Source organism: Pungitius pungitius, chromosome 17, assembly GCF_949316345.1.
Source record: "Pungitius pungitius chromosome 17, fPunPun2.1, whole genome shotgun sequence".
Taxonomy (NCBI): domain Eukaryota; kingdom Metazoa; phylum Chordata; class Actinopteri; order Perciformes; family Gasterosteidae; genus Pungitius; species Pungitius pungitius.
This window is the reverse complement of record NC_084916.1, coordinates 4,461,668-4,481,429: the sequence shown is the minus strand read 5'-3', so window position 1 is coordinate 4,481,429 and position 19,762 is coordinate 4,461,668. Positions and strand designations below refer to the sequence as shown.

The following is a 19,762-nucleotide window of genomic DNA, read 5'->3' as shown; positions in this document are numbered from 1 at the left end:
AGACTTTAGTCATCATCTGATTATCAACATTTATAATGATTCATATAAATAATTCATCATCTAATTGATTAATGTTTCAACACTAAAATCACTGAATGTTTCTTATAAACACTTTAGTTCATGAACTCTCATCTGTATCATACTCCAGATTTCGGGCTCACACTAATTATTCTTGTCTTTGCAGATGATGTCATTACTATTTTGAATGAGTCCATGAGTTGTTCACAGTGTAAAATGTCAGAGAGGCTGATGAAACCTTGGAAGTGCTTTTTTTAGTGTGAACAACACTGAGCAGTATTTCATTCATCACCATTTCAAACAGACAAGAGGAACAAGTCGTCTCAGTGAGGAACCTCAACTAGAAAATGTTGGACATCATCCGATAAATCAAATGTATCAAAGCTCTGAAAGACACAACACTTTAGTGTTAAAAGCTCTTAGACGAAGATACACATGAAATAAAATGTAACACGTACTTGTTTGAGTTGCCACTGAGCCTCGCCCTCCCTCTGAGGACACCTGCATGCTGCCATCTTGTGTGCTCCTTTGTTGTTTGGACGTGTGTGCTTTGTCTATTTCTATTGTACACAATACACTAAGTGATTATAACTTTTCTATAATAATAATCATAATAATCATGTGATATTATTTCCATAAATGAAAGGTTTTCAGAACCAACAAGGTCACAAAACGACACATGAGGCCATGATTCGTTGTTTTGTGGTGAAGGGCGCCTTCTAGTGGCAGAGCTGAATATATTATTTTTGTCCATTTCAAATTATTTTATTTTTTAATAAAAAACTGCTGATTGTTGTTCTGTCGTTGAGTTTAGTTGATTTAATTTTTAGTCCGAACTTTACCTTTGTTATCGCTAAGCGTTGAATGTGTTTTTTTTAATTTTGAAATCAGGGTTACCCTAACCCGGAAATACATACTATGTGTTTCTAGCTTGTAGGTGAAAGTAAAACTAAAATGTACCACTTGGTTGGAGTGTAGCAGCATCGTCAGACCAACCATGAGCAACATGTCTCCAATGTACGCGCTGTGCCTGGTAGCAGCGGTGTGCTGCGGTGAAGGTGAGTTCACGTTAACAGGCTCTCTGGAGTCTTTTATTCAAATGTCTCTCTGCTGCTGTCCTCACTGCAAACACCGTCATTTACAAGTGGGACTGCTATTGAAAGATAGTTATATGTCATTATCCATCGGATTCTTCATATGCCGAACTAAGCACGACATACATTCACATAATATAATGAGTTAAGCCATTTCCTGCTCATTGCATATTGTTAACTTTAACATAGATGATGTTAAATAATGGTACAAACAAGGAAATCTGATGTGACGCGTTCAGGGCATCAGCGCCCCCTCGTGGCTGAAAATGTTACCGCGCAGCATCGAGAGGGGAGAGAGATAACCAATACTCCGAGATCACTTTAAAGAGTCCACAGCTACATATTCTAAACTGGAGAAAAGATTGTCTTTAAGTTTTTCTTTTTGGTTTTGATTCCTGCAATGCTTTGTCTCTGTATTTTGTATTCCTATAATATTAACAACTGATACATAGCATTTTTTTACATGTAAAAAATATAGTAAATACATTCAATCAAAGGTTATGACCAGATGCTAAGACCCAGTGCTTGTGCTGTATGGATGAATATTAGGGGATTGTTGAAGTTGCCACTGAATAATCAGTGATAATAATGATAATCAAATACTGTGGACTATAATATCAGACTGTAGTGTAACGTGATGATCTTGCTGTTCCTGATGTCGTTCCTTTCTTGTGAATGTGTGGTCTTCAGTCTGCTGCAGCAGCTGTCCTGTGTTGGAGTGCTGGTTTGTGCAGGAGAAGACGGGTCGAGGAGGAGGTCTCACTGCAGCTACAACCCTGGAGAAATCCCTTCTGCACATCCAAACCGACCCCCACCCTGCAGAGAGCCAGCAGGCTCCATCCGACATCCACCCCGACAGAGTCTACCTCATCACCGGTCAGTCCGGGTGACGCACAGAGCAGCATGTGTGTAGATGTGGGAGAAAGAGAGAGAGTGTGTGTGTCTGTGTGTAGTTTTCTGTTAACCTTCAAAGTCAATCAGAGAGCGTTTAATAGCTATGCTCCACAAATGTACCGATCATGTGCATTTATGGATCAAATATCTTACCTTTCTTGTTTGATAGCCCATCATTATATGGATATATGAGTTCAATGTTGCTTAATTACACCATTCTTTTCTCAGCCAAGTATCTGTTAAATGTTGAATTATTAGGAAGGGATCAGGAAAGCAAAAGGTATTTATTTGTCACGTTTTTTAAGCAGACGTAGTATTCATCTCCCTCTTGAGATGTTGTGATTTATTTGATGTAGAAATAGTTTGAGCATCTGTAAACCTGCAGTTGACCATACCAGAATAAAGATGTAACTTCGTATGACTTGTGCCTCCTCAGACCCAGCCGGCACTCTCTGCCACCGCTCTCTCAATCCTCCCAGAGGCTCAGTGGAGAAGCCTCAGTGTGAGATCAACCCCTTCCTGCCGCAGCCCTCCACCCTCAAATGGGCATCTCCACTCACAGACTCCGCCTCCAGCCCCATCTACCTGCAGGCCCATTGGTTCTCCACTGCCATTCAGGGCCTCAACGGACAGCTGGCCGTTTCCACCATCACTCGTGCTCCCACGGCAACCAAAGAGCACAAAGGTAAGGATTCACGACCCAGGAGACCGGTCCGAAAGACGACTTCTGTCACCGAGGGCCACGCACAACCCGGCTGAGATGCACACGACTCTTTGTCCGTCTCCTCAGTGATCCTCAGTGTGACCACTACAACCGTCTCCGTGCAGTCCAGACTCGGGGGGCCGGTGCTGCTGGATTGCGGCCTCTGGGCCGACCCGGCGTCGCCTCTCTCCGGGTCGGGTTTTGCCGTAGAGTGGCGCTACCAGTTCAGAGGGGAGGGGCGCTTGGTTCTGGCCTACGACGGCAAAACGGACCGCCTGGCTGACGTCCAGGAGGAGGGGGCCACGCTGGACTACGAGGCCTTGCACCAGAGAGGGAATGCGTCCCTGATCCTGCGGGAGGCTGAAGTGCGTCACTCGGGCTTGTATATTTGTACGGTGTATCTGCCCCACCTCGTGGCTCAGGTGACCATGGAGCTCCAGGTCGTAGGTGAGGGAAAAGGGACGCTGTTGTTGTTTAGTACCTGCTGTCATACGAGGCTGAAATGAAGAGTTCATAAGCTCCAGAAGAACCGAGAATCCATCGCACCACATTGTTATTAACTTTCTCTTACTGTCTCTCTTTGTCTTTGCTCCTCTCTTCTCCCTCTTGTTCCCAGAACCTCCATCCCTCTCCATCCACCCGTCCCCTCTGCCCCTCGCAGTCCCCGGCCAGTCTTTGACGGTCCAGTGTGAGGCGTCTGGCTTCGCCCCCCTCGGCCTGGAGCTGAGCTGGGAGTTCAAAGGCTCCGATGGGAGGTCCAGGCCTCTGGGGTCGGGCAGCTTGACGGGCCACCGGCAGGCCTGGGACGGAACCTACAGCCAGAGCACTCGGCTGGAGCTCGACTCCACCCAGCTGGACCTGGGCCCAGGAGGGGAGCTCACCTGTGTGGCTGTCCATCTCGGGGGCCCCCGACGGGCCAGCGTGGCCCTCAACATCATTGGTAATGCTGAAGAATGTGCCGAGTCCTTTATGAAGCTCGTTTGGTGGACTTTGTCTAATAAAAGAGGCCCAGTGGGGATTTTTCTGCACATGTTTGTGGAACGAGAAAAGGAACGTGAACGTTAAACTGTCCGCATGTTGTTGTGAAGCTTCTTTATTATGAGATTTTTATTATTTTAAGTTTTTTCCTTGTTGTAAAGGAAGCATTCCAGTTAGGTGATGTCATCTTTTGTTAAACAGTGCTGATAACATCTGACCTTCTTAGCATAAAACGTGGAATAAAAGGAGCTCATATTATCAACAGAGTGAGGAGGTCACAATGCTGGCGTATACAGCTTATGACTGCTGTTTGCCCAGTAAAGACATCCTCCACATCTACTATATATGCGATGGCCTCTGTGGAATATGGAAGTCTTCAAATAAAAGACTTGAATCCAGCTGGTCCACTAAGATGGACGTCCACGTGTAGGAAGTATTTAAGGCTTGAACTCCTCTCTTGTCCTGTCAGGGTTCAGCTCCCCCTCCATCGAGGACTCCATGGCGATGGTGGGTGTGGCGCTGGTGCTCTACGGTCTCATCAAGTTTGTCTCTTGGACCGTCACCAGCTCAGGTAACAAAGAACCCAGACACAAAGCTATGTGTACAAACTAAGAATTGATTGATTGATTTGAAACTACAAGACAGATTGATACTGTCTCACCCTTTTCATTTAATTATATTGATTAATAAGATATTTTAAATCCATTTGTGTGACTCTTCATCTTTTTACTGCACAGGCTCAGATGAGGCTGGTCAACAAGAAAAGGTGATGATGCTTTTTAAACTATTAACTAATCCCAAATGTATGGTTCTGGATGCTTTCACACAGACCGCTGGTCCATTCATACGTTATTATAACCCTGAAGAGGCTCCTGCTTGTTTTGCACGTCTCAATCAATAATGACTTCTACTCCTTCCACTTACAGAAGGACAAGTGAAGAAGACTGAAGTCCACTGCTGGGAAGTGTCCAACAGAACCAACCGAGCCGCCTGTTTTTGGTTCTAAGGCATCGGTGAGGAAGGGCCTATGTTTTAAAGTATAGTGTATATATATATATATATATATATATATATATATATAGTGCATCTTGTCACCCTTGAAAGGGGCAAACTTAGAGGAGTTTTGAAGTATTTTTATGGAAGATGCTTCACTATGAATCTCCTTTATATTTAAGAAATAAAACTAAAATGACATCTTTTGTAAAGAGTACATGACAGATAAATAAATATAAAACCCACAAAATCCTCTTTTTGTAAATATTGAAAAAGAAATGTATGTGTATTGTGATATTTTTGTTTGTTGTTTGTGTATTGATCTCATTATGTGTATGTAGGAATGCTTCAACAGCCTGGAGTATTGCACAATCAAATTTATACAGTTTTGAGGAAACATATTTCTATCACAAAGAAATTTAGAAATTCTAAATTAGTGTTTAAATTCAGATTCTAATTAGTCTGCATCTGAAATGAAATATTTCTACATTTCTTTCTCAACCTTTTGCTGGTAGTTTCCTGTTTTAAATGATCATCAAGCCTGCTGGTGTGATATAATGTTGGAAAATAAACTTTAAATGATTATCAGTGGATATAAATTGTATAATTGGCAAATCTGTTCATATACATATTTTAAAAGACTTGGTTTTGGTTTTGATGTTTTTGTTTTTGGACTTTTAGGTCTGCAGGGATGAGACATATTTATTACAGTTTTTCTCGATTGTTTAGACACATTTTCTTAAAGCATGCCTCATACTCTCAGAACTCTACACACAAATCAAAAAACACACACACAATGGGCAAAACGCAAAACCCCTCAATACAAATTAAACTTTACATTCAAAACAATGTAATTTCTTTTCAAAATGGTATTTTGTTTTCAAATGACAAACACAAACCATCAAATGAATAGACTTTTATAAGAACCAGTTGATCACTGATGTGCTCAATGTAAAACACTGTGATGAATGGAAAAAAACTTTTCCTTTGACCTTTTTTTTGTTCAGTGTTACACTTACTACAGACAGTACATACATATGTGTTGTAAAATATTTTAGAATATTGTTTTTATACTCAGAACACACAAATACACGGTAACAAATATATTTTATCTTTCCCACGAAAACAATGCACACAGTTTACATCCCAACCAACACAAAGTTGCACATAGAATGGTCTACATACAAAACAACAGAAGAATTTACTGTATAAGTTACAGTAAAAAAGACTATGCTGCATCCTGTCTTCTGTTCCACAGAACCTCATCCACAACACAAGCAATGTTTTCACTGGCCAAGCAGAGGGGGAAATATCGCTCAGCATGTCCAATCCAGCCATGAAAAGCATCAACTGCTTTATCTCCACATGCGTCTTCCATAGCTTGGAGAAGGGGGATATGCGTTTGTGGATTTCAGTCACACACGTTCCATCTCCAGGCAGAAAAGAATTTCTCAATAGCTTTTGTCAACCAAAGTGATCAGAGTTTACGGTCCTTGGCCTTCCTCGTCCTTGTCCTCCTCCTCCTCGGCCTCTTACTCTCACTCCTCTGGCTCTGTTTCTAATGTTGTCATCCATTGCTCCAAAACAGAAGAGCTCACCTGTTGCCCTTTTATGCTAAAGCTCTGATTCCTAATTGTAACACTGTGTGACAGGTGTTTTCCCATGTGACGAGTCAGTGTGCTTAGTAGGGCAATTGACTTTAGAATTTTGAGTGACAGTGTTTTTCTTGTGAAAACAAAAATTTCTTCTTCCTTGTCCTCTTTTTTCTCCTCCTTGTCCTCTTCCTCAAACTTCATCTAACCTTCTCGCTTCTTCAACTCCACGTCCTCTTCCTCCAACTTCTTCACCTCCTCGGCCTCCTCTGATTCTCACTCTTCTCACTCTTACTGCTCCTTCCATTGTACTCCACACAGACAGCTCACCTGTGGCTTATTTATAGTGCTTAGGCTGATTGCAAAGTGAACTAATTATCTAAAACAAAGCAAAATAGTGTTAATGATAGCCATACATGTGTCTAATTTTGCTAGGAGTGTGTTGGAAATTTGGTAATTGAGTGTAAGCAGTGAGTTGTGTTTAAAGTTCTGCAAAATAGTGAATTGTGCCTACAGTTTTGCAAAGTGTGTGTTACAAAATTGCAAACTGAGTGCAAAGCAGTGTTTGTGCTTTTAGTTTTGCAAACTCAATGAGTGGTTTTGCTAAACATAATAATAGTTTTAGAAAATGTGCTACAAGAATCACGATTAGCGCCTAAGTATTCAGAAAAAACACTAGTACACTAGTGTGTTCCCCCTGATCTGAAAGTGTACGCATATGATGCATGATTATGTGTAATTTTGTCATCAGTTACATTTTGACAAAGGAATGTTAGGTTTGGATAGTAGAGTTTAGGTTTTTGTAGTAGTTTCAATTTGACACAGATGTGAATGGTATATTTCCCAGTGTTGTGTCATGTTTCCTTGTGTGTGAGTTTTGGGACAATGAGCAAAGTTTTGCAAAATGTGTTCAAGCAACAGTCCAAAAGTGTAAAGACATTTAAATGTATTAAATGTAATCAACGTGAGCACAAGTAAGTTGTAAAAAAACAGAAGCATAAACTAGGCTTTAAACCACTGGTCAAGTAACATTATTTTTCTTGCATTAATAAAGAGACAAGAATCAGACTGGAGACTTTAATCAAAGCAATATGACAATGTTTATTTGTGACAGGAGTATTCTGTCCTGCAGTCATGGGCTCACGGACCTGTTTACAGCCATTTAGCAACAGCCGAGAAAGGGCCCTTAACACAGAGTGCGCTCGCATTATTTAGTCTTTAAGAGCATTTTGGATTGGTTTACTATGATGGAGGCGGCTCCTTGTTTAGGACCCTCAGAGTCCCATTGGAGCACAGGGACGTCCATCCCTTCAAGCTCTCGATCATCAGGCCTCCCGTTGTTCTCAAGTTCACTGCATATCTGCATGTTTTGCAATGCATGTGTTTACGTCTACATGTGACCCTGAGAGTGCATGCAGCTTTTCATCAACATGTTTGTGTGCTCCGGCCAGACGCTGCCTCCTCTCACTGTTATTATTCCATTATTATTCAAGTGTAATTACAGTCTAGCGTGAGCATGCATGATTATATTTAATACTCAACAAGTGTGTTGGAAAAACTGGAATAATGTTCTACCACCGTACGCCAGGAAGTCAGAGCTCTTCCACATTGAGGCACATTCTGGGTCCTCTGATAATCAACATGTTTGTGCGTCGATGTCATTACCAGCACCTGGGTTTTGTACAGAGCCCCCCCCCCCCCCTCTGTTATATTATGTTTATCTTCAAACCACATATTCCTGCTCCAGAGATGAAAACCTTTGAGTCGGCTTGGTGCGTGACTTGTATGTGTGTCCACTCTGTCTCTATCTGCAAACATTAAATGTTCTGTTTTGAAACCAGTATTCAGTGTTAATTAGGGTTAAAAAGGTTGAGGTCCACCATGTCCCATCAGCATCTGAACAATATCTCTGTACGCCATGTGCATCAAAATTGAGCTTAAAGATGTAAGCAGTTCATCTCCGTGAATAATGGACATAGGAGTCTTTTTGGTGCATTTAAATAAGACATCAATAGAAAAGTAGCTATGCATAAAGGAGGAAAGCACTCTATTTATATTATGTTAAGTGCTGCAAGTTTCCCAGTCTGCACAACTGGAAAATGTTTTTTTTTATATTTTGAAAACAGAACATAGAGCGTTTCAGCATTTATCAATTCATTATATTAGTCATTATTATTATTTATTTGGAGCACAATACTGTTTTTTGGTTTTATCACTGTTATGTTTAAATCAGTTCCAAGTTATTCAAATGTTAATATATGCTAATAAAGTTTTTCTGTTCAACATAATATCAACTACTTTTTTTAAGGTGGGGGGGCTGGTAGACCAAACCTTACATGTGTTTTATTACAAGTCATTTCTGGCTACCAAATTACTGAGGAATGTTTCTCTTTGTGGGCGTCCATGTGGTTCTGTGGCTTCAGATGTTTCTCTTGAACTTTCTGCACTTACAAACTTGTGGCTTTCTGTGGATCTTCTCTGCACACAACACAAGGCCTGCTGTGCTCAGAGTTGTGAGAATACCACATAACACAGCTGCTGTAAGGTAACCACTTGCCAACCTGAGGTGGTTCCTGGTTCAGGGTGTTACTGATTACGTTTGCAGCACTGTTTTCATGCGTCCACTAGATGGCGCTCATAAGCAATGATTCAGCCCTTTGGAGCCTTCAGAGAATCCCCTCATTGGGCCAAAGGCAGTTTGAAGGAAATCACGTGACTTCTGATTACATGTAAATGGCAAATGCAACCAAACCGAGGCGCTGTTACACTATCTCAAAGGACTCAGCACAGGTCAGGACTGGTGTCTCTTTGCTAAACTGACAGGGGATCAGTTTCTGTCAAACACATAAAACAAGATCAGTTTTTTGGCATCACACCTTCCTTTATGAAGTGGAAATGTCCTTAAAATGTGTGTTTGATTGAATGCTTTCCCCTTATCATCAACTGAGGAAAGCACACAGCAAAGTAGTAACACTGTGCTGCATTAATGTTACAATCCTCATTGGGGAAGTTAGTGGGTTAATAAAGAAAGACGGGGGGGGGGGGGGGGTATCAACAGTATCACGACTTATCTAAAGGACTCATTTTCATATTAAGGATCAATAGTCGGTCATGTTTGACCTTTTTCTATTGAGATGCTTCTGTCACACTGAATGAGACGAGTGTGGAAAAGAAGCTGCATCACTTTCTGTTGTGCTTCATGCTGCATCAGTTGCTCTCTTTCTTTTTGGCTCCTAAAGGAGAAGAGAAGCCGGCATCATGTGACAGTGAAGCCAATCTATCCAGTGACTCAGTCACCAGAGCTTGGCTCGGTTGTGTCTTGGATGAATCAGGTGCTCAATGAATGCACAACAAGCACAGAAAGCCAAAGTAACAAGAGCTCAGCACTCGCTGGTGCACAACAAAAGCTGCTGAGCGCATACGCACATCCAAAGATACACATTTACACACTATGTAGGTGCACAAAAGGTTTCAGGATGCACAATCATCTTTTCTAGATAATTTCTTTATTTTATATTCACCTTCATCGGAAAATCTCACTAAGATGTCGAGCCTTTTGCCCTTTTGCCTCCTGTTATTGGAACCTGCAGGCAGCACTCAGGGTTGTAGATGTTTACGAGTCTGTGAGCCAAAGCGTTGCCTTTATAAGAATAAGAATATGAATTTGTCCATATCTTACATTTACAGCAGAACAAGATTCTTGTGATGATCAAAGAACATATAAATGTTTTAAATATAAATGTAAGAGTAAACTGTGTTCTGGGTGTACATGTCATCGTTCATTCAGGAATCCCTCACACTCAGGATGGTGACGTCCAGGAGAAGCAACAGCAGCACGTGTGTGGACACGTGTCTTCAGTCCCCATTTTGTGGAGACATCGAAACAAGATGGCGGTTAACGTTGCCGATGCTGAGCCTGATCTTTGTCAATAGAGGGGTTGGTGTTTTGGCACAAAGCCTGATGTCACTTCCGTGTTCGTTGGTTTCTATGAAATGTCATCAGGCAACTTTGCAAAAACACACCTGCATTCAAACCAGAAATACAAGAGACCACACAAACACTAATATCTGGTTACAAAAGCTCAAAGGCCTCAAACTACTAACCAGTAGAATAAATTCACAATCACCACCTAATAATTGTCCCGTATTAAGCGTTTTCCTCCTTTTCTTTGCACGGTGTGACTCAGTGTGACTCATGCCGTGACACGGGCATGTGGCGGAGCCAAATGCAGCACAACGGCACAGAGTGTTTGGTTAACGCTTTTATTACACACGGCCTCACAGCAGGCGTTCGGGCACAATGAGAGGCAGGGCAGAGTTCGGTCCTCAGGATCGGGGAGGAGATGCCGGGAGACAGCTGGTGCGAACGCTGGGCCGGTCGGGGATCCGGGGCACCGGAGCAGAAGCGCCGGGCAGTCCAAGGGACAGGCAACAGAAACCCGAGGCGCTCAGGCAGGACTCGTGGTCGGGGACAGAAGGCTGACGTGCTCACCGGGGCGGAGACAGACGAACGGGTCGGGAACAGGCAGGGTCGAAACCGGGAGATCAGTCCAAGGTAGAGTGATGGAGAGACTTGCATGACGCGAAGAACAATCTGGCAATGACAGGCTGGGTGTGCAGTGCTTATGTAGCGGGGCTGATTGTGAATGCAAAGCAGGTGTGTAAGGCAGGAGAGTGACTGATTGTGGATGCGGGGCAGGTGTGGAAGATCGAGCTGGCAGGTGATTGTGACAGAGGGCTCTCCACCACAGGCGTGGAATGTAGGGTGGACACGCATGGAGAATCTCAAATGGGCCAATGAACTTCTGGGCCAGTTTCTTGGAGTCGTCACGAAGGGGAAGGTCCTAGGTCGATAACAAGACCTTCTGGCCCACCCGGTAAGTGGGCGCAGTGGAGCGTCGGCGGTTAGCAGAGGTGGAGTATCTAGTCACCGACCGCTGGAGGTTGGCCCTGGCCTGGGCCCAGGTCCGCCGACATTGGCGGATGAAGGTCTGTACGGCTGGGCAGGAGACCTCCCTCTCCAGGGCTGGGAACAGGGGTGGTTGGTACCCATGGGCGCACTGAAATGGGGAGAGGCCGGTGGACGAGCTGACCAGTGTATTGTGGGCGTACTCCACGCACATTAGTTGTTTGGACCAGGTCGACGGGTGGCTGGAGACCATACACCGGAGAGACGCCTCCAACTCCTGGTTCTTCCGCTCCGTCTGGCCATTGGACTGGGGGTGGAACCCCGAGGACAGGCTGGCCGTGGCCCCGATGAGGGTGCAGAACTCCTTCCAAAAGACAGAGGTGAACTGTGGTCCCCGGTCCGAGACCACGTCCACAGGGAGACCATGGAGTCTAAACACGTCGCGAAGGACCACCTCCGCAGTCTCTTTGGCCGACGGCAACTTAGGCAAGGAAACAAAATGCGCCATCTTGCTGAACCGGTCCACCACCGTGAGGATGGCGGTGTGCCCTTGGGATGGTGGTAGGCCGGTTACAAAGTCCAGGGATACGTGGGACCAGGGGCGATGAGGGACGGGAAGTGGGTGCAGGAGTCCAGCCGGAGCCTGGTTGGAGGACTTGTTCCGGTTACAGACGGGGCAGGCTTTTACAAACTCCTGGACATCTTTGTTCAGGGACTCCCACCAGAACCGGCGCTGGAGAAATTCCTTGGTTCGCTGGATCCCTGGGTGGCAGGTGAGATGGGTACTGTGGCCCCACTGGAGCACCTCAGACCGGAGTTGCCTCGGGACAAAGAGTCGGTTGGGTGGGCAGGCGCTGGGACCTGGCTGCTCCTCCAGAGCTGCCTGGACCCTCTCCTCGACTCCCCAGGTGATGGCAGCCGCCAGGCGAGCCGGGGGAAGGATGGTGTCCGCCTCTCTAGTACCCTCCTCTTCCCCCTTCCGAAATAGGCGAGACAGGGCGTCGGGCTTGATGTTGCGGCTACCTGGTCGATAGGAGAGGGTGAAATTGAAACGGGTGAGGAAGAGTGACCAGCGGGCCTGCCTGGAATTTAGTCTTCTGGCCGTCCTGATGTACTCCAGGTTCTTGTGGTCGGTCCACACCAGGAACGGCTGTTTGGCCCCCTCCAGCCAGTGCCGCCACTCCTCCAGAGCCGCCTTTACTGCCAGGAGCTCCCGGTTGCCGATGTCGTAGTTTCTCTCTGCGGGGTTCAGACGCCGAGAGAAGAAGGCGCAGGGGTGGAGTTTCTGGTCGTCGGCGGCCCGCTGCGACAGGACGGCCCCTACGCCAACATCCGAGGCATCCACCTCCACTACAAATTGCCTTTCTGGATCGGGCATGCGCAGGATGGGGGCGGAGGTGAAGCGGCTCTTCAGGGTCTGGAAGGCGGAGTCGGCTGCAGGTGACCATCGGAAAGGGACCTTGGGGGAGGTGAGAGCCGTGAGAGGGGCTGCCACTGTGCTGTACCCTCGGATGAAGCGGTGATAGAAGTTTGCGAACCCCAGGAACCGTTGTAGCTGTTTTCGGGAAGTATCCTCTGGCACCGGCCAGGCGGTGACAGAGGATACTTTAGCCGAATCCATGCGGATGTCCCCCTGACCGATAATGTACCCAAGGAAGGACACAGAGGGGGCATGGAACTCGCACTTCTCGGCCTTGATGAAGAGCGAGTTTTGCAAGAGTCTTTGGAGGACCGCCTGGACGTGGTGGATGTGGTCCTCCATGGATCTGGAAAACACTAGGATGTCGTCCAGGTAAACAAAGACAAACTTGTCAAGCATGTCCCGTAGGACGTCGTTGACCATGGACTGGAAGACGGCAGGGGCGTTGGTGAGGCCAAAGGGCATGACCAGATACTCGTAGTGGCCGGTGGGCGTATTGAAAGCCGTTTTCCACTCGTCCCCTTCTCGGATGCGGACCAGGTGATAAGCGTTTCGAAGGTCCAGTTTGGTGAAAACGGTGGCCCCCTCCAGGAGTTCAAACGCTGAGGAGATGAGGGGGAGCAGGTATCGGTTCTTTACCGTGATGTCATTGAGGCCCCGATAGTCTATGCAGGGTCTCAACGTTTTGTCCTTCTTTTGGACAAAAAAGAACCCAGCCCCAGCCGGGGACGAGGAGGGACGGATGATGCCAGCGAAACAGAGAGTCGTTGATGTAATCCTCCATTGCCTTTCTCTCTGGGGCCGAGATGGAGTAGAGGCGGCCCCGGGGAGGGCTAGTGCCAGGGAGGAGGTCAATGGCACAGTCATACGGCCGGTGAAGACCTCCTTGAAATCGTGGTACTCAGCCGGGACGCCCGCCAGGTCCGGGGCTGAAGTGGGGCAGGATGGGGGCTGGGTGACGAGGGCTTCTTTCAGGCAGACTTGATGACCGTCTGTGCTCCACCCCAGTATGGACCCTGTCGCCCAGTCGATGTGCGGGTTATGACGGCGAAGCCAGGGGAACCCCAGGAGGAGCGGGATCCGAGTTGAGTCCAAGATGTGAAAAGAAATCGACTCATGGTGGTTCCCGGAGAACAGCATCTGGACAGGGACAGTCTGGTGGGTCACCATTCCGAGGGCGTGACCATCCAGGGCATTGGCGGGCATGGGCTGAGGCAGAGGCACCCTATCAATCTCCAACTGCCGGGCTAACTCGCCGTTGATAATGGATACGTCGGCCCCCGAGTCAATGAACACCGCCAGGGTGTGGGAACCCCCTGGCACCAGCAGGTGGCAGTGGCAGATTGGTCTCTTGATGGGGGACAATTTGGAGGGAGGGCTCACCGGTGCGTCCCCAGTCACTGGTGAGCCTTGGCTTTTACCGGGCACTTGGAGACAAAGTGTCCCTCTCCCCCACAGTACATGCACAGATTCAGTCTGCGCCGGCGCTGGCGCTTCACGGTTGACAGGGTGGTCCAGATCGAAGGGATGAAGCCTGGTGTGGCGGACTGCTGCGGCAGGGTTGGAGGCGTCCAGCCCCTCCCTGTCGCCTCTCCTCCTGCCGGGCAAGGATGCGTCGGTCAACTCGCCGTGTTAGCTCTATGAGCTCATCCAGGGAGGTGGGTAGGTCGAAGGACACCAGCTCGTCCTTTACATAGTCCTCCAGGCCCCGCAGGTAGGCGTCGCACTGAGCCTCAGTGTTCCATCTGCTCAGGCGGGCTCGGGTGCGAAAATCTAGGGCGTAATCTGTCACCGCACGGTCTCCCTGGTGGAGGTTCAGGAGACCGCCGGCGGCATCTGGGCCTAGTGCTGGCGGACCGAAAACCTTTCGGACCTCGGCGGCGAAGGACTGGAATGACCTGCAGGCGGGGGTCTGGCGTTCCCATTCCGCCGTTCCCCACAGACGGGCCCTCCCAGTGAGGTGATTAATGGCGAAGGCCACCCGGGCCTCCTCAGAGGCGAAGGTGTGGGGCTGCAGGGCGAAGAGGATGGAGCAGTTAGTCAGGAAGGGAGAGCAGCTCTCTGGGTCTCCGCCGTAGCGCTCTGGAGCTCCTATCCGGGGTTCGAAGGCGGGGCCGGGGGGAGTCGGCGGAGATACAACTGCGGGAGGTCCAGCTGGAGGGCTCTGTGATTCCGTCTGGGAGATCCTTAGGGCGAGCTGCTGGATCTGGGCGACTAGGGCGGTTAACGTCTGCTCCTGAGCGGCGCTGGCCTGTTGGCTGGCGGCTGTCGCCTGGCGCACCTCAGCCAGGGTGGATGTGAGGAGCGCCTCGTGCTCCACGAGGGCTCCCTCGACTCTCTCCAAGCGCTGCTGTGGTGAACCGGTGTGCGCTGGCTCCATTTTGTGGCCAGATTGTACTGACACGGGCGTGTGGCGGAGCCAAATGCCACACAACGGCACAGAGTGTTTGGTTAACGCTTTTATTACACACGGCCTCACAGCAGGCGTTCGGGCACAATGAGAGGCAGGGCAGAGTTCGGTCCTCAGGATCGGGGAGGAGATGCCGGGAGACAGCTGGTGCGAACGCTGGGCCGGTCGGGGGTCCGGGGCACCGGAGCAGAAGCGCCGGGCAGTCCAAGGGACAGGCAACAGAAACCTGAGGCGCTCAGGCAGGACTCGTGGTCGGGGACAGAAGGCTGACGTGCTCACCGGGGCGGAGACAGACGAACGAGTCGGGAACAGGCAGGGTCAAAACCGGGAGATCAGTCCAAGGTAGAGTGCTGGAGAGACTTGCATGACGCGAAGAGCAATCTGGCAATGACAGGCTGGGTGTGCAGTGCTTATGTAGCGGGGCTGATTGTGAATGCGAAGCAGGTGTGTAAGGCAGGAGAGTGACTGATTGTGGATGCGGGGCAGGTGTGGAAGATCGGGCTGGCAGGTGAGTGTGACCAGCCGAGTCAGTTGGGCCTGAATAAAACCTGCAAACTCTGCTAAACCCCAACTTAATATATTGTGCTTTCACTTTGTCCTCTGTTGAATTAATTAGCTTTATTTATTTAGCACTTTACATGCACAGAGCTCTGCACAAAGGGATTTACACACATTTACTCAACAAAAAAGTAGGAAAGAATATTTGTAATATTTGTGAAATAAAACTCCACTAAGTGGTAAATCCTATGTTTAGAGGTGTCTCATCTTTCTGAGGTGTCATGGCTCAAAGTGACCTCAAAGTAAGAAAGAGCAGCTTTGATGGATCTTCTGGCTTGTGGAGGATCATCAAATGATGATGTAATCCGTCACATAAAGGAGCATAAAACCTCCCAGTTGATGACTTTCTAAACCAAAGTCACAGAACTGCCCAGAACCTGAAAGCAAAGTTTTTGCCTGAGTTTCCTCCCCTCAATAAACAATAAAAGAATAAGAGAATAATACAAGGCGTTACGTTATTTTGCCAGGCCATTTCCTTCAGAAATATTACTACATTACTGTCGTACTCATTTGGGAGAGTTTCAAGAAGTCTAAATTCCAGGAGCCAACATCAGACTGAGGATGAATATGACTCAGTGAGTGCAGAGAACTTGTGTTTAAGAGCAGGAATTCATCAGATGGATCAGACTTCATAATTGCTCATTAATAACAGTTTGTCATGATTAACTTGTCTTTTCAATGACAGGATACACATCTTGGTGAGTAACTGCCTCATATGAGCAAATTTCCTGCATTATCAATGCTGTTATGTAGATGGTTGAGAGCTGGATGCACTAAACACAATAATAGGAATCACCACACAGATAAAATGACTGGAAATGTAGCTACTTGTCGTGTACCTTTGCCTCTACTGTACATAAGAAGTACTGAGAAGTGATTGATGGTACAGAACTTGTCCAAAATACAAGCCCTGAGGGACGTGAAGACGTACCTTGTTTTCACTGGTCATGTCCAGAGAGATGGTTATTTCATCCAGAATGAGGACCTGTGGCTGCCTGACCACAACTCGAGCGATGGATCAGTATAAACGCATCCTTTCATGCTCACAGCTCGCTCTTCAGTGCCAATTGTGTGGATGCAATAACTTTTCTATGGATGTTGAGTTTAGCAGCTTAAATATTATTAAATAGAAAGTCAAACCGTTCCATCATTAATCAAGCTCTACAAATGGTGTGTTCTGTGCTTTACAGTAAAACGAGAGCTCACCTGCATCGTTGCCCTCCTCCAGCTTCATGATGAAGTTATGTGCGTTGGCTTTGCGTGCTGCTTCCTGGATCTCATCCAATGAGCATTCAGCGAGCCCGTAGGCGATGTTGTCTCTGATGGAGCCAGAGAAGAGGACAGGCTGCTGGCTCACCAAAGCAAACTGTCAATCACACTGTCATCAGCCTCCAGTTCCCAGGACCCCTGTGGCCTCCAGGTATCTATGCATGTATGGTTTTCCTTTCTTACTGATGCACTGTAAAAAATCGCTGTGATATCCACAGTTATTTACTGTGTTTGTGAGCAGTAAGCTACTGTAAAACCATTTCACAGTAATTTACTGTATATTCAGTCATAGATTACAGTAGTCAATAATGTAGTGTGAAAATCACAGTAAGTAAAATGTACTGTTGTAAATCACAGAAACACATTGTGTACTGTATAAAACACAGTAAATAATAAAGTACTGCAGAACATCACAATAGCCAAAAATGTACTGTAGTAAATTACAGTAACTAAAAATTACTGTTGTAAATCACAGCAACACATTGTGTACTGTATAAAACACAGTAAATAAAAAAGTACTGCAGAACATTACAGTAGCCAAATAGGTACTGTAGTAAATCACAGTAAGTAAAATGTACTGTTGTAAATCCCATCAACACATTGTGTACACAGTAAATATAAAAGTACTGCAGAACATCACAGTAGCCAAATATGTACTGTAGTAAATCACAGTAAGAAAAAAGTTACTGTTGTAAAGTAAAGCAATACATTTTGTACTGTATAAAACACAGGAAATATAAACGGTACTGTAGAAAATCACATTAAACAAAAATTGTGAAATAGTTTTTGACTGTGCTTGTGAGCAGTACTACTACTACTACTGTAAAATCACAGTAATTCATTGTGTATTCATTCAAGTCCGTAATTAACTGTATAATATCAAATTAACAATTTGTGTACTGTAGAAAAACACAGTAACCAAATAGTCACAGTCATTAAAAATGTGAGAAAAAATTACTGTAGAAAGTCAGCAAGTAGTGTACTGTGTATTTATTTATTCAACATATGATGGTATTTCTTTACAAATTTCACAATATACACCATATTATGCAAATAGGTTAGTTTAGATGGTAAAGCTCTTAATTGCAATCACATTAAATCAATACGATTGTTGGAACTTGAAAAGTTGAACTTTATGTGCATGGACCACAAATAGTTAATCTCAAGTTACTTTTTTGTAAAGTGGAGTATTCGTTTGAACTCTCTTTTGGGCACAGCTGCACCCATTCTGTGACTGATTTCAATGGATAGGATGGTCGTACAGCTCAGCACAACAGTACTGGAGTGGAAATAACAAGTTACCCTGCACGACTAGCGTACTAAATTGAGTTACAGGATTTGTGCTGGTTACATTTTTTTTCATGCCACATTTTTTAACGAACAACGAGTGGGACACAATTGAAGGACTGGATCTGAAAAGACAAGATAATTGCCTCTTAGTTGAATGTTTTTCTGAACATGCTCTGTCCTGACTAAATCTAGCGTTAATTATCAGTTCAGTAATTTATTTGTAGTGTTTTATGTTAGCAAAAATTTTTTTTAGTTCCAACCGTTTCAAAATTGTGTTTACCTTTCTTCCGTTAACTTATCCAAATGCCATACTAATGTATGGTTTGTAAATTCAGTGCAGCGTCAATTTCTGCATTCATTTTACATGTCTCTTGCGTCTCCTTCCTGTAATGATTGGGTACAGGATCAAAACTGCACCTGAAGGTGATGTTTGGCAGTTATTGCTCAAGCTAAGGGAGGTTGTTGTTCTGATATTTGCACCCAAGATCCTCTCACGGTTTGGGTCCTCTTCCTGTCTTATTTTGTAGTTTTCTTGTCTCTCGTGTCTCTGGGTGAGCTTCACTTCCTGTCCTGTCCTGTGATTGCCTGATTGCTTCCACCTGTATCCAATCACCTGCACCTCCCTTGTGTATTTAAGCCCCGTGTGCCTGTTGTCCCTTGTTGCGTCATTGTCTGATGTCAAGTTGTCGTTGGTGCACGTTTTTCCTCGGTTTTGTTTTTTTGGAATAAAGAGCACTTGTTTTGGAAGATCCTGCGCTTGAGTCCTGCCTCCTTACGCCTGCACCAGCGAACCACAGCCTGACAGAATGATGCAACCACGGAAAGACTCAGCAGGGTTTGATTTTGTGAACCCGTTTTTGGGAACCCGTCTGGGCCTCGGCGGCCCCCGCAGCGTGCAGCAGGCTGCCCGGCGTGACGCCAACCCCGGCTCACCAGCAGGCTCCGGGCAGCGTTCCGGTCACCGCCCTCGCCGCTCTCCAGGCCCCGCTTGGGCCTTCGCCGATGAAGGCCAGCGTCCAGCCCCCAGTCCTCAGCGCACGCTGGGAGCAGGTGCTGGAGCTGGCCGCCCACCTCCAGGCCACGTATGACACCCACGCCCTGGACCTCCGCGTTCGGCGGCAGAGACGGTGTCAACGACCCCCGTCTCCGCCCGAACCGGCCCCAAGACCCCCGTCTCCGCCCCTCCCGGCCCCAAGACCCCCGTCTCCGCCCCTCCCGGCCCCAAGACCCTCGTCTCCGCCCGAACCGGCCCCAAGACCCCCGTCTCTGCCCCTCCCGGCCCCAAGACGCCCGCCTCTGCCCCTCCCGGCCCCAAGACGCCGGTCTCCGCCCCTCCCGGCCCCAAGACGCCCGCCTCCGCCCCTCCCGGCCCCAAGACGCCCGCCTCCGCCCCTCCCGGCCCCAAGACGCCAGTCTCCCCACCTCCCGGCCCCAAGACCCCCGTCTCCGCCCGAACCGGCCCCAAGACGGCAGTCTCCGCCCGCCCCGGCCCCAAGACGGCAGTCTCCGCGTTCGGCGGCAGAGACGGTGTCAACGACGCCCGTCTCCGCCCGAACCGGCCCCAAGACGCCAGTCTCCGCCCCTCCCGGCCCCAAGAACACCAGCGAACCACAGCCTGATGCAACCACGGAAGG

At 47.2% G+C, this 19,762-nt stretch overlaps 2 protein-coding genes across 2 annotated transcripts in view; one reads left to right on the top strand and one right to left on the bottom strand.

Moving 5' to 3' along the window:
• Positions 1-19,762, bottom strand: part of LOC119218711 (class I histocompatibility antigen, F10 alpha chain-like) — a 44,682-nt gene that overhangs the window by 2,926 nt on the left and 21,994 nt on the right. The gene's annotated exons all lie outside the window — the stretch shown is intronic.
• LOC134107048 (tapasin-like) lies at positions 941-5,497 on the top strand. Its single transcript, XM_062558324.1, has 8 exons — positions 941-1,076; positions 1,803-1,988; positions 2,443-2,691; positions 2,797-3,156; positions 3,326-3,649; positions 4,157-4,258; positions 4,425-4,453; positions 4,614-5,497. The coding sequence occupies exons 1-8, from the start codon at positions 1,016-1,018 to the stop codon at positions 4,623-4,625; spliced, it is 1,323 nt and encodes a 440-aa protein (XP_062414308.1). The 5' UTR covers positions 941-1,015; the 3' UTR covers positions 4,626-5,497.